The sequence below is a fragment of the Neodiprion lecontei genome, chromosome 4 (assembly GCF_021901455.1).
Source record: "Neodiprion lecontei isolate iyNeoLeco1 chromosome 4, iyNeoLeco1.1, whole genome shotgun sequence".
Taxonomy (NCBI): domain Eukaryota; kingdom Metazoa; phylum Arthropoda; class Insecta; order Hymenoptera; family Diprionidae; genus Neodiprion; species Neodiprion lecontei.
In genome coordinates, this window is record NC_060263.1 from 23,633,835 (window position 1) to 23,646,142 (window position 12,308).

At 32.5% G+C, this 12,308-nt stretch overlaps 2 protein-coding genes across 4 annotated transcripts; one reads left to right on the top strand and one right to left on the bottom strand.

Moving 5' to 3' along the window:
- The first annotated feature begins 1,522 nt into the window (after positions 1-1,522).
- On the top strand, positions 1,523-9,437 carry LOC107221878 (glutamate--cysteine ligase catalytic subunit). 3 transcript variants are annotated; one of them, XM_015661037.2, is made up of 10 exons: positions 1,523-2,145; positions 3,059-3,168; positions 3,452-3,637; positions 3,790-3,962; positions 4,177-4,394; positions 4,509-4,877; positions 5,153-5,503; positions 5,751-5,932; positions 6,024-6,223; positions 6,300-9,437. In XM_015661037.2, exons 1-9 carry the CDS (start codon positions 1,996-1,998, stop codon positions 6,199-6,201), a joined length of 1,917 nt encoding a protein of 638 aa, XP_015516523.1. In that variant the 5' UTR covers positions 1,523-1,995; the 3' UTR covers positions 6,202-6,223; positions 6,300-9,437. The 3 variants fall into 3 exon arrangements, with proteins under 3 accessions (XP_015516523.1, XP_015516522.1, XP_046592878.1); XM_015661036.2 differs by having other exon boundaries at positions 6,024-9,437; XM_046736922.1 differs by lacking the exons at positions 1,523-2,145; positions 3,059-3,168 and adding an exon at positions 3,258-3,365 and having other exon boundaries at positions 6,024-9,437.
- Positions 8,310-12,285, bottom strand: LOC107221877 (protein Mpv17). The gene is made up of 4 exons (XM_015661035.2): positions 11,441-12,285; positions 11,225-11,340; positions 10,264-10,485; positions 8,310-10,113 (listed from the first exon to the last, which is right to left on the bottom strand). Exons 1-4 carry the CDS (start codon positions 11,511-11,513, stop codon positions 9,967-9,969), a joined length of 558 nt encoding a protein of 185 aa, XP_015516521.1. The 5' UTR covers positions 11,514-12,285; the 3' UTR covers positions 8,310-9,966.
- Between the last annotated feature and the right edge of the window lie 23 nt (positions 12,286-12,308).

Below are 12,308 nucleotides of genomic sequence, written 5' to 3' on the forward strand. Positions count from 1 at the left end.
AATAAGATGGCAAAAAACGATTAAAATGGCTGTATGAAGATCATGTCATAACCATAATTTTTTAATTTATTGTATGCCTGTGTTTACAGTTTTTTACCGTATTCGAATAACAATTTTTATCAGACAAATATAGATAAAGAATGCTATCTTGATAAAATTTTTAGAATACATAGGAGTTTTCCCGGCAAAAAATCACTCTTGCATTACTGTAGGTCAACATTGTAAATTTTTCCGAATAATCATTTAGCAGTGCGTTCAATTCACTCGATCTTGTTCTTGTCTAGAACTAAAAAATGGTATCAAATGTTTGTGAGCGAATAGTCTGGGTTGTGGTGTAATTATTTACGATAATTGGGCTAGGTATTATATATACCTATGTATGTATGTGCATTGTATTTCGAATGTAGGCATATCACGTTTTCACCTTGAATATCATAAAAATTAAAACATCCTTAGGTTTGCGTCACTCCGATTAGTGATACGGATAATACTTTGCACCACAATCCCTCCAGTTTCGTTATCATCGTTGATGTATATTACGATATGGTTGCAGTATGATCAAAATGTGTACTTAACGCTTATGGAGAATTCTATGCCGTTTCGACCAGACTTTTTTTCTCCTGCGTAGTAGAATAATAAGAAAGAAATAAATGTACGTAACGTTATAGCTTTTTTCAAACACTCGCGAGTGATTGAAGTGTTTCGAAATATTGAATACTTGAAAGATTGCTTGTTGTTCATGCCTGTATCACAGAATTTCGAAGTCGTATAAAAAAGTATGTATATAATATAAGTATATAAGATGGATGAAATTGACGACTTATCACAATCGTCCTGTCTAAAAAACTGTTTTCGAAATTTTTACCGAATTTTACACGCCGAAGAACGAGAAAAACAGACTTTTTCAATCAACGAAGTGCATTTCACTTGCATTGAAAATTTATCTTCTGAACGCTGATGCGGTCATTTATTAATAATCATAACTGGACAACGTAGGACGTAATGTCATTTTGACGAGGCGCAAGAATCAGTAGAAATAATTGTTTAGATAGGATAGAATTTAGAATACGCAGACCTGTTTACAATTATGTATCCGGCATATCAACCTGCGATCACTGAGTTGCTACGAAAATGAAAAAAATTATAGTACATTAATTCACTTTGTCGTAAACATTTGAATTGTAAAAATAGAAATATAACCACGGTAGAGATTTTTTCGGATCTGTTTTATATCAACTTATAAATATACGTTTATACACGTATGAATTATGAGTTACGATAATGTAAGAACTGACAATTCTCTCCGCGTAACCTTGACACCGATTGACTCGAACAAATATCAAGACAGCAATTAATGTTTAATTCAGAACTATTTTTTGTCACTCTTTTTTCGACAATGACGAATTCGAATGATTCTGAACATCGCGCGGCATGCGAAAAATATCGTCTGCTCTTCGGAGAATTTAAACGACGGTCATGCGTATTATGAGGCAATTACAAGCTATATATTCCTTATACCGTAAAAAAAGATGAAGTATAACGGTCCGAAATCATTCAGCGCCTAATTTCTATTTAAAAAAAAGCGTAGAAAACCATTTCTTATGAGATACGCGATTACATTATATAAGTAAATGAAGAAAAAGAGTGTGTGCAACAAAATGGCCCGTAGCTGATTTCACAATCAGTTGTCATCGCAGGCCCACATCGAACACGCGGATTGAAGGATTTGACGTTTCCGAGGGAATGAATGAAACTTTATTGATTAAAAATTCTTTGATTACCCGAGAGAAATATCAGTTAAATAAACAAGACCTAGCCTTGTAGAAACTGTCTGATCGATCGAGGAGCAGGAAATCCAGTGACTTCCGTGATAGACTTGCTACAAGTCGGACGGCCTTTCATTCCTCATCTACCTTCGACATAACGTGTACAAAGTTTCGTTGTTCGACTGAGTAAATTCTTGTATATAACTGTAGAATAACAATAACTGGTAATATGGGTCTTCTGACAGAAGGAAGTCCCATGAGTTGGGAAGAGACGAAAAAATTATCGGATCACGTGCGAAAACACGGTATTGTGCAATTTATTAACCTCTACAAAAGATTGAGAGACAGGCAAGGAGATGTTCTCAAATGGGGCGACGAGGTAATAACATTTTACTTTGTTTTATCACTGAAAATACTGTTTTTATTTTCCAAGAATTACTTCGCGGATCCGTATTATTTTTTAACTATAAACTTATATTTCTTATCGTGGGCCACTTTGACGTGGGCGGTTCATAATTCGAGGTTAATGCGAGCTCTTCTTATTTCGAAAAAAATCCAATCAAATTCAATTCTAGTCTAAAACTAACAATTGTTTCATTTTCTTTTTCTCTAATGTAGTTGATACCTTTAATTATTTATAAACTTCATTCAACGTGATCTTCGTTTTATTTCTCATAACTAGTATTCATCAGTTTAAATAGTATCAGTAGAAGATATATTTCACTTGATTACGTGACATTGTATAGTTTTCGAATCGCTAACGGATATTTGATCATAAGGACAGCATGAAGGACAAATGTAGCACGTCATTGGGCAATAAAAACATTCATACCACTTTCCATAATTCTATTGCTCTAGAATTCCGGCTGTTATTATTCACGGAGACTTGTAAATCTGTAGACTACTCATATGTTGTAGAAATAGGCCAATTATAGTATGGTTTTTTTATTTACATTCGTGACCAAGCCAAACCTGGTCGCATGTAAGTCTGGTTTAGATCAAGAAATGTATTTCTGTCTAAATTTAAACACCTTTGAGGTTGACATAGAAACATGATGTGATATTAAATACAAAATAGTCGAAATTTGGTCGACGAATCATATAAGTATAAGTATCGAGAAAGAACAAATAAATCAATTCATTTTTCAAACGAGCAGTTTTTGTGCATATTTTTTTGAAATCCTGAGATATATGATGCTTGTTCAGGCTAATTGCTTGGATTCCTTTGGCACACTTGATTTCTTCTAATGACAAATCAAATATAATGGTTGACTTTCTTGTTTATCTTACAGGTTGAATATGTTTTGGTAAAATTTAATGATGAGGAAAAGACCGCGAAGGTTAGCTTACGGGCAGAAGAAATTCTGACAATACTTAATGAAAAAGAGGCCCAAGATCCGAAGTGAGTGTTTCTGTTTACTTTTTTTATCTATCATATCCCCAGTGGAATAGCAAATGACAGTATCAAGTAAACATCAAAATTCTGAAACTACAACTCAAAATGAATCACATCAAAATGTTTTGACCATCAGTTTCTAAACACTAATTAATCTTGCATTTTGTCTAATTTAGTCTTATGCTAAGATTTTGGTAACCAAGGCTAAAGTAACAATTGTTTTGCTTAAAATCCAGAATTGGTTAGAAATCAAATAATGCTAAATATTATTGTTCTGGTTCTTTCATAGTAACGTGAAATCTTTGTGGAGGCCAGAATATGGTGCTTATATGATCGAAGGAACACCTGGTAAACCATACGGTGGCTTACTAGCACATTTTAATGTTGTTGAAGCAAATATGCAATACCGGAGACAAGAAGCAAGCATGTTACTACAGCCAGGTGAAACACTGATGTCATTAACTAGTTTCCCGAGGTAATTTTTTCAAGTAATTACTGAAAACACTTCCGATAAAAAAATTTAGACCATTTGCGAATTGCGTGATGAATGAAGAAAAAGTCTGATATTTCTTAGAACATAAACAATAAACTTACAAGTACAGAATAACTTACAAAATAATTTTACAGGCTGGGAGCAGCAGATTTCACCGATCCACCGACAAAACCAACTCCAACTAGTGGCGCGTCAAGAAGCTTGTTCTTTCCTGATGAAGCTATATTTCCTGGTCATCCTCGGTTCAAGACTTTGACGAGAAACATTAGACTGAGGAGAGGTGAAAAAGTGGCTATAAACTTACCTAGTAAGTTTACAAGTATTAGTAAAACTAGTTAGACAAGAGTAGCAATATATTTTGTATTTAAATGAATTTTCCGTAGACGATATACTCATTTTATAAGTTACAAAAGTTATCACAAGTCAACTGAATAAGTTAAAAGTATTTCACTCTTTGAGCTTGTTTCCAACTGTCAGGACTGATCAAACCATTCGATTAGAAACTAATACTACTCTTCTAGTTTATCCAGATGAAAATGTTCCTCGGACATTTAAAGAAGATTTTACGTTATTGGGAGATGATGGAACTAGTGAGCGAGCAGCAAAAGAAAATCATGTGTATATGGACGCGATGGGATTTGGGATGGGGTGTTGTTGTTTACAATTAACTTTTCAAGCCTGTAACATACAAGAAGCACGGACATTGTACGATCAACTTACTCCACTATGTCCGATAATGGTCAGTGAAATATTGAATTAACAACTGAATAGAAGCACCATCAGATATCAATGACAATAGTTCTGTATCTAATTATGAGAAAATTAAAAATTGTCCTATGTTTTTTCAAACCAGCTAGCTTTGACAGCGGCAAGCCCACTGCACAAAGGCTATGTAACAGACGTTGATTGCCGATGGAATGTCATATCATGTTCTGTCGATTGTAGAACAGAGGAGGAGCGTGGGTTGAAGCCACTTAAAGAAAACAAGTTCAGAATCAGCAAATCTAGATACGATTCAATCGATTCTTACCTCAGTGAACAAGGCGATAAATATAACGACGTTCCTTTAACTTATGATGAAGAAATTTATAATCAGCTTTTGAATAACGGGATTGACAGATTACTTGCACAGCATATTGCCCACTTATTTATTAGAGATTCAGTATCGTTATTTACAGAAAAAGTTCACCAAAATGATGAAACCGATACGGATCATTTTGAAGTGAGTTTGGTATCAATCATGATACAAGTAATAGTAGTAGCTCAGTAGTGACTCAGTAGTGACAGACTGAATAACATTTCAGGGTGGCGACAGAAATCGGAGTACAATATTCCTCAAGAATCCCCTGATTTCCAGAGCTTATTTTCACTGATATAGAATTTGCTGATTTCTGAGTTCTGTCACGACCTTGCATTTGTCTCTAATCAAAACTGCTCTTAATTTGAAGATATTCTTCTTTTATCATGCGTGGAAGTACAGAAATTTTATGATTACAGAATATTCAATCAACAAATTGGCAAACGATGAGATTCAAGCCACCTCCTCCAAATTCTCCGATAGGTTGGAGAGTAGAATTCAGACCTTGTGAAGTTCAAATTACAGATTTTGAAAATGCAGCCATAGTTTGCTTTGTAGTTTTACTGACAAGAGTTATACTTAGTTACAAATTGAATTTACTTATACCCATCAGTAAAGTTGATGAGAATATGGCTAAGGCACAAAAACGAGATGCGGTTAAAAAGGAAAAATTTTGGTTCAGAAGAGATATAACATCTGATGCGAAGCAATGCCCAGATAATGAAACTGAGTATACAGAATTTTCAGTGAATGAGATAATTAATGGAAAGGTAAGAAATTTATTCTAGAATTTACCTACGTACCTGAACATGTATGATTTTTCTCTTTGTTTTGGCGAATTTAATGTCATATTGTGATTGTATCAAATTTCCAAAGTCCTTAAAAATTGAACCTATTTAAATGTTGTGAAAACACTGTTATATGTTTAAAAAAAATAACATCAAATCCAGGAATTCTACTCAACTCATTGTGTTTTTAAGCCCTACAAATATTGAACTGTAACTTATGTTTCAACAGGATGGCGATTTTCCCGGTCTAATACCATTAGTGAATTCTTATTTATCCAGTATGGACGTAGATGCTGATACACATTGCACAATTCAAAGGTATTTGAAATTGATTCAGAGAAGAGCTTCTGGCGAACTCATGACAACTGCGGCGTGGTTGAGAAACGAAGTGCTCACGCATCCAGAATACAAGTGAGCTTTTGAAGTCAATTTTTACTTTTTAGAGTATTTTCACTCCAATACAGAAAACAAGCGCATTACATTTTGTATTTGTCAATTCCAGACAAGACTCTGTTATAACACAACGGATCAATTACGACTTGCTGAAAAAAGTTCATTCGGTACAAACGGGTGAATTATCATGTCCCAAACTTCTTGGACCATGTACAATCTCGAAAACTACTGAAACCATACCAGCAGCGGTGGCTAAAGCAGAAAAATGTTCAACGCCAGAGTGTTGAGTGTTACATCCAAGTAAAAAATGTAGCATTTTTGTTTACCTATTGTTTACCTATTACGTATTATCACTATTCTTTAATTTTGTTATTTTACTTTAAAGGGAAACAACTGATACTTGAAATATGTAAACAGTACTTACGCATTGCATAAGGTACACAAACAGTATCGTAAGTAATAAAATATTTTATTAACACATAATGCTAAGGTGTTAACTTTGAAGAAGATTCAGGTGAAAACTTGTGTACTTAGATATTTCGTTTGGGGAATGCCATTGTTAAAATTTTTCTGTAATACTGGAATCACCCTCTTCATCTTAGATAATCCAATGGTAATAGCATAAATTATATTTTTTTAATTGACATTGAAGTGGGTAGTACTGATAAAATTCCATGTAACTTGTTTTCAACAAATTGATAGAATAATTATGGTGCTTTTATAGATAGAGGCAATGAAGTACATGCGTAGAAATATGGTACTGCTACATTGTATCTTACTCTTTCTTGTAATTTTATTATAATTCATTACACATCAGTAATACTATACATGATTATCAAGGCCACGGAGTTTCTACACTAGAGCAAAGTGCATCTGTATATATACATATATTAATCTATATAATTGAACTTAGAGGTGTTGAAAATTAGAAATAACAAAGCCTACTCTAGAAAATAATTAGATCTCATTTTCTTTCGATTTACTCAATTTCAAATAATTATAATCTTACAATTGTACACACTTGGACTTATTTCAAATTATTTTCAATGGCGATGTATCTTTTGAAAAGTTTAAGAAGTAGGTATGATTGAATACCAACATGGACTGTGAAAAAATTCAATTACTCTGCTAGAAGTGTACATAACAAGATACAAATTGATTACTTACTTTCAGTCTATTTTAGTGTCGTTTTTCACTTTCACCAATCCTTTAATTGGTCAGGTTTGAAAAAGTTAAATTTGTTAAAGATGCTATTTTGACGTCTTTAGTACACAGCCAACTTTCTTCAGTCCCAAAAACAAATATATAATGCACTATTCGTAAATAATTCACACACTTCGTAAATATTGCGATTATAAAAAATTATCATTTATTGTTTTCTTACCAATGACAGTTTTGCAAATATCACAGCAGTAGTATTCAAGTTGAAACTATAACTACTAAGAGAACATTACGCATTTCTTTTTAAAAAAAACGTTATTGCTGGCAAAAAAAGTTATCTTTGATTATATCCGAGATTTGATGAAAGTAGCGGAAAATTCTGAATTAGGCTAACATTACTAACAATATGATAAAGAGTAAAATCTCTGAGTTGAAAATCTCCAGATTTTTCCTCAGTTCCCCTTTGTTATCTTAAATTGTTAACAGCACTCTATGTACACGTAGTCATTCCATATGATACAGAGAACAAATATTATCATAAATTAGATCTTTGTATTTAGTGAAAAACACCTGGGGTATCATGATTATTTTTACCCATCTGTTTTGAAAACGAGGCTTTGCCATTAAAGAAAGTGTATTTTTCGTTAGACTATTTGTGCCCTGTTAGATTTTTAGTATTACGTCACAAAATGGAGTCATTCCAAATGATACATTAAGAAAACAGAGTCCTAGTTTGTGCAACGAAAGTTAGTTGAAATAAAAATCAGACAAGTATTGCACAAAATGTTGTCATACGTAACATCAAGATTTTTGACATCTAATTTTCGTTGCACCTTCTATTATTTACAATTACCACATATGGGGTGTTTCGAAAATATGATACAACAAATTGTAATTTAGTATAAGTAGAACATGTACGATCATTCTATAGAATTTTTATACACGCTTGTTATGTTTATGAAATATACTATTATTTTGTACTCGGTGTGAAAAAGAGGTAAAACAAACCAAGACAACAAAATGAATAAACGGCAGTACGAAAGGTAATCGACATAAAACGAATATTTTTCAACACAAGCAATATAATATCAGTATTTTTGAAACATCTTATACAAACTTATATGAGACACCAACCTAGATGCCTTTAAAAAATCCTCTTTGAAGAATGTTCAACAATGATTAGAATTGTTAATGTATTAAAATATTGCGGATTTAATCATTTTTTTTTTTTATGCGATGAGCGGTTTTCATTCAGTTTTGTTGTAATGCTCAATATAGACCTCAATTACAACTGGTGTAAGCGACATTTGAAAATTGGTCAAACCAATTATAGAGAAGGATATGACGGTAATAGCCACACTCTACTTTGTGCCTAAAATGCTCTGGTACTAACTGAAACATATTCGGTAGGCATAGTAGCTTCTTTACGAGAAATGTCCATACGAAAATATATACGAGGCATATATGTAAAAAATCTCTATTATAACAATTCAATGAAATCGTGAAAAACTTGGAACATGTTCAATAAGTTGAAGGCATAGATGAAATAATGGTCTAAGTTAAATCTCAACTTTAAGTTACTTCTATTCCAGTGAAGGAGACTCGATTTACATGTTTTACGAATAAATCCACATTTGTTTATTAAAAAATATCGATGTACCCCTCCCTCCGCTCCTCAAAAAAACAGGCATTATGAAGAGGTAAGACTGTCTCTCCCACGTTCTTTATCGTTTTGTTTAAAACTACAATTTTTTATTTAGACCTTTGTATATTTGTGCCTTCAACTCGATAAAGGCATGAACAGATCATATAAAAAATAATTTATCGAATATGTACTTTCATTGTGTTAGTTCAGTGTCAGTGCGACATTATTCATTGAAGGAGATTGGACCATAAAAGTACCTCCGAATTTCCAACTTACAAATAATATAGATAGCAATACATTTGTAGTACAGTAAAAATTACAATTACATACAACCATGTTATTAGTTGGACATATGACACCTAGGTTTAAAATTAAGATATCAACACACCTACCAGAAAAAGTATCAGGTTGAATTGTAAAACATTCCTAATATTAAATTTTTCCATAATAAGATACCTGCAATCTCTTCAGACTATTAAATCGTTACATAACAACAGTATTTTCCCAGTGGGCTGTGAACAGTAAATTGTTTTGCTTCTTTATTTCTTGACCTTGCATTAATATCTTACAATTATGAAACAATTGGAGCACATACTATCACAAATAATATTACCCGATATACATACAAGGCTTTGTACTACCAAATTTAGTTGAAAAAATTTAGCTAACTTATTGGAAGCTGTCCAGCTATAAAAAATATGCTTTTTGCATATTCTGCTCTACTTTCGAAAAAGGCGTCATTAAGGACTTATTGTTAGAAGATATTGAAACTGCCACTATGCTGCCATCTTACATACATATTTCATACGTGAATAAATGAAAAGCATAATTAGCATATTCAGTGCCAACTGAGAACGGAACATTGCAATATTCCCACAGTGCATAAAACAAGTTGTCCTTCAATCTACTGACACGAATTTTTTGAACTCACTAATGGCAAACATAGATCCATTTATCTTTTACATTATTCGCATTATATATCTTTATGGTTGAAACATAAATGAAACAAAAAGAAAATCGTATCAGGTGCTGGTTCTAAGATAATTTTTAATTGTTCTTGTTAAATCATACCAATACCTGAGATGTCCATATGGGGCTCTTGATTTTTAAGATTTCAGATCCATAATATTTATATTAAAAATCACCTTCATACTTTCCTTGTAGTAAATGGTCAACAATACTTGATACTTGAGAATGACGACATGGCAAGACCCGTATTATTTTTTCGATATACCATTCAATATAATTATACATTTTTATGAGTACGCTCAACATCCCTGTTTGTCCTGTAAGATATATAGGTGTTCCAGAAGAGAGCGACTGTCTGTACAACCAACACTTGATACTCCAGTCGAACGAAATAAAAGTTTGCTAATTGAACCATTGGCCACAGCTATAAGAGTGTAACAAAAAATTATATAATGTACATACATACATACCTAGTTTGCATCTGTGTATTTTAACCTAGATAGTATCTCAAAGTACTTATATGAATTTGATTTGCAGTTTATTTGTATGATAAAAAATTGCCATATTTTATTACCTTGTAATTATTGCACAGTACATCCTTGTAATCAGCTTTCACTTTTTTCTTAACTCCTTCAATATCGTTTCCTTGCATGGTAGCAATGACTGTTAGCAATACTGCTACAAAAGCTGGTGCAAAACAGCCTTGGTCTAAAAGAACTTTTTTAAATGCTGCCACTGAATTTTTCGATCCAATGTACCTTTCCAAAATTCCGTACCATGTTTTTGTTGCAGGACCCTAAACTTTCAAATATTTCTTTGGAAAAAATTCAGCATATTGCTAAATTGAAGTGGATTTATATGAATTATCCCTACTGTCATGCCTTTTCATGAACAGATTTTTATACCAGAAATAACTTGAAATGTACATTACGACTGGTTGCATAAAATATATTCTACAAAAATTACAACAGATGTATTGCAATGAATGTGAACTTGCTTGAGTGCATGAAACGATTGGATTAGGTATGTCGGTAATGTTATTTCATCTTATCATTAGTGAATGTAAAACAATCATCGGAGTGTGTTAAAGGTCAAAAGACTAGGCTGGTGCAAGATGATGAATTTAGCAAGTTAATAGCTTTAGAGTACAGAACAGTAACTCATTTTTCATTAAGTTATATGGGTATCAAAGACCAGTGCAACAATGTAAGCAGTTTTGTTAGACCGGTTTTCACGCAAACAGATTTGTTTGGTGATGGGTGATGATACGGTGTCTTCAATGCTACTTTATCTTATATCAAATAACAAAATGTTAAACAATTTTACATTTTTTTTGCAAATATATCTACACATAAAAATTGTAGATGGATATATATTAGAAAACAATTGCAATGATTTAATCCAATATAATGGTATCGAGCCGAATTCTCCAGCTCTGATGTACGGAAAATGTTGTCATGTTACCTACCTATCTATTAGTTTACATTTCAGATATAGGTAAATGGCAATATGAATATTTCTTTTAAACCACTCACCGCCAAACAACAGCCAATGCAGACAAACTGTGCACTGCGCATGAAATTCAGATCCTCAATCTTTCGACGTTCAACAAAATTTTGAGCTATTTGATCACCCGTCCCCATTAATATGCCTATCATATCGATAATTTGATTAGTTTCGTTATGAAAATCATTCCACATATTTCACAAATTTTTAATTTCCAATATATTTAATAATCCTTCGACTCTTACCAGCTTGAACCGATTGGACACATAATGGATACTTCCGTAAGAGTTTTTGATACAGTTTAAACATACTACTCATTGTCACAGTATCTATACACGCTGTCAGAAACTTGGTACAATTTGAGGTTATGTATTATATAACCACGTGCTCATTGTCAGTCGCTATGATAGCATTTAAAGTGTATTTTAAATAGATATTCTATCTTAAGCATAAGGCATTTTTTATAGCTTCAAAGTGAGTTCGCGTGTACGAATCAAGCGACAATCGTTTGAAAATAGTAAATTGGAAAAGTAATCGAAGGAAAAAATTTAATAACAGCTTGACAATGAGTTGAAATTTATCCTTCGAATAAAACGACAATTATATAGGAAAGCTACAATGTCCAGTGTATTTTAGCATCAATACAAGTATTACTATGTTTCATAGAGCTTAGTCCACATATCACATTTTCTGATATTGTGAAAGAAGTTCTAAATTGAGATACACTTTCAAGTACCAATCAGTTTCTTCAATTGCAGAAAAAAATTTCACTGTGATGTATAAATTACTGATGGTGTTTAATGGTGTAAATTTATTAGGTACAGAAATTATACGTATAAATTTATTGATTTTTTAAAAACATTTTCACGAATGTACGTTGACTCGGTAATTAGATATCTGAAAAAAAAAGGCTTCACAATATGCTTCTGAGCAGTAATCAGTGTAATAGGACAATGTGTGCGAATACAACATTAAATACATGAAATTCACTTGCTGAGATTAATATACAGTAGAGTGTGTCAAAAAAACCGACTATTTTTTTTTTTTTCAAAGAACATTGAAAAATCTTCCGAGTGTCCCTCAAAAATGACCTCGGTAAAATATGAGCTCTTA

Bases quoted from the DNA above. Each gene is read 5' to 3' on its own strand.
- LOC107221877 (XM_015661035.2), bottom strand. From the start codon at position 11,513: ATGAGTAGTATGTTTAAACTGTATCAAAAACTCTTACGGAAGTATCCA. The intron at 10,486-11,224 runs GTGAGTGGTTTA...TTGAAAGTTTAG, and splicing joins GCATTGGCTGTTGTTTGGCG to GGTCCTGCAACAAAAACATG. The intron at 10,114-10,263 runs GTAATAAAATAT...ACACTCTTATAG, and splicing joins TACTGTGCAATAATTACAAG to CTGTGGCCAATGGTTCAATT.
- LOC107221878 (XM_015661036.2), top strand. From the start codon at position 1,996: ATGGGTCTTCTGACAGAAGGAAGTCCCATGAGTTGGGAAGAGACGAAA. The intron at 3,638-3,789 runs GTAATTTTTTCA...ATAATTTTACAG, and splicing joins TCATTAACTAGTTTCCCGAG to GCTGGGAGCAGCAGATTTCA. The intron at 5,504-5,750 runs GTAAGAAATTTA...ATGTTTCAACAG, and splicing joins ATGAGATAATTAATGGAAAG to GATGGCGATTTTCCCGGTCT.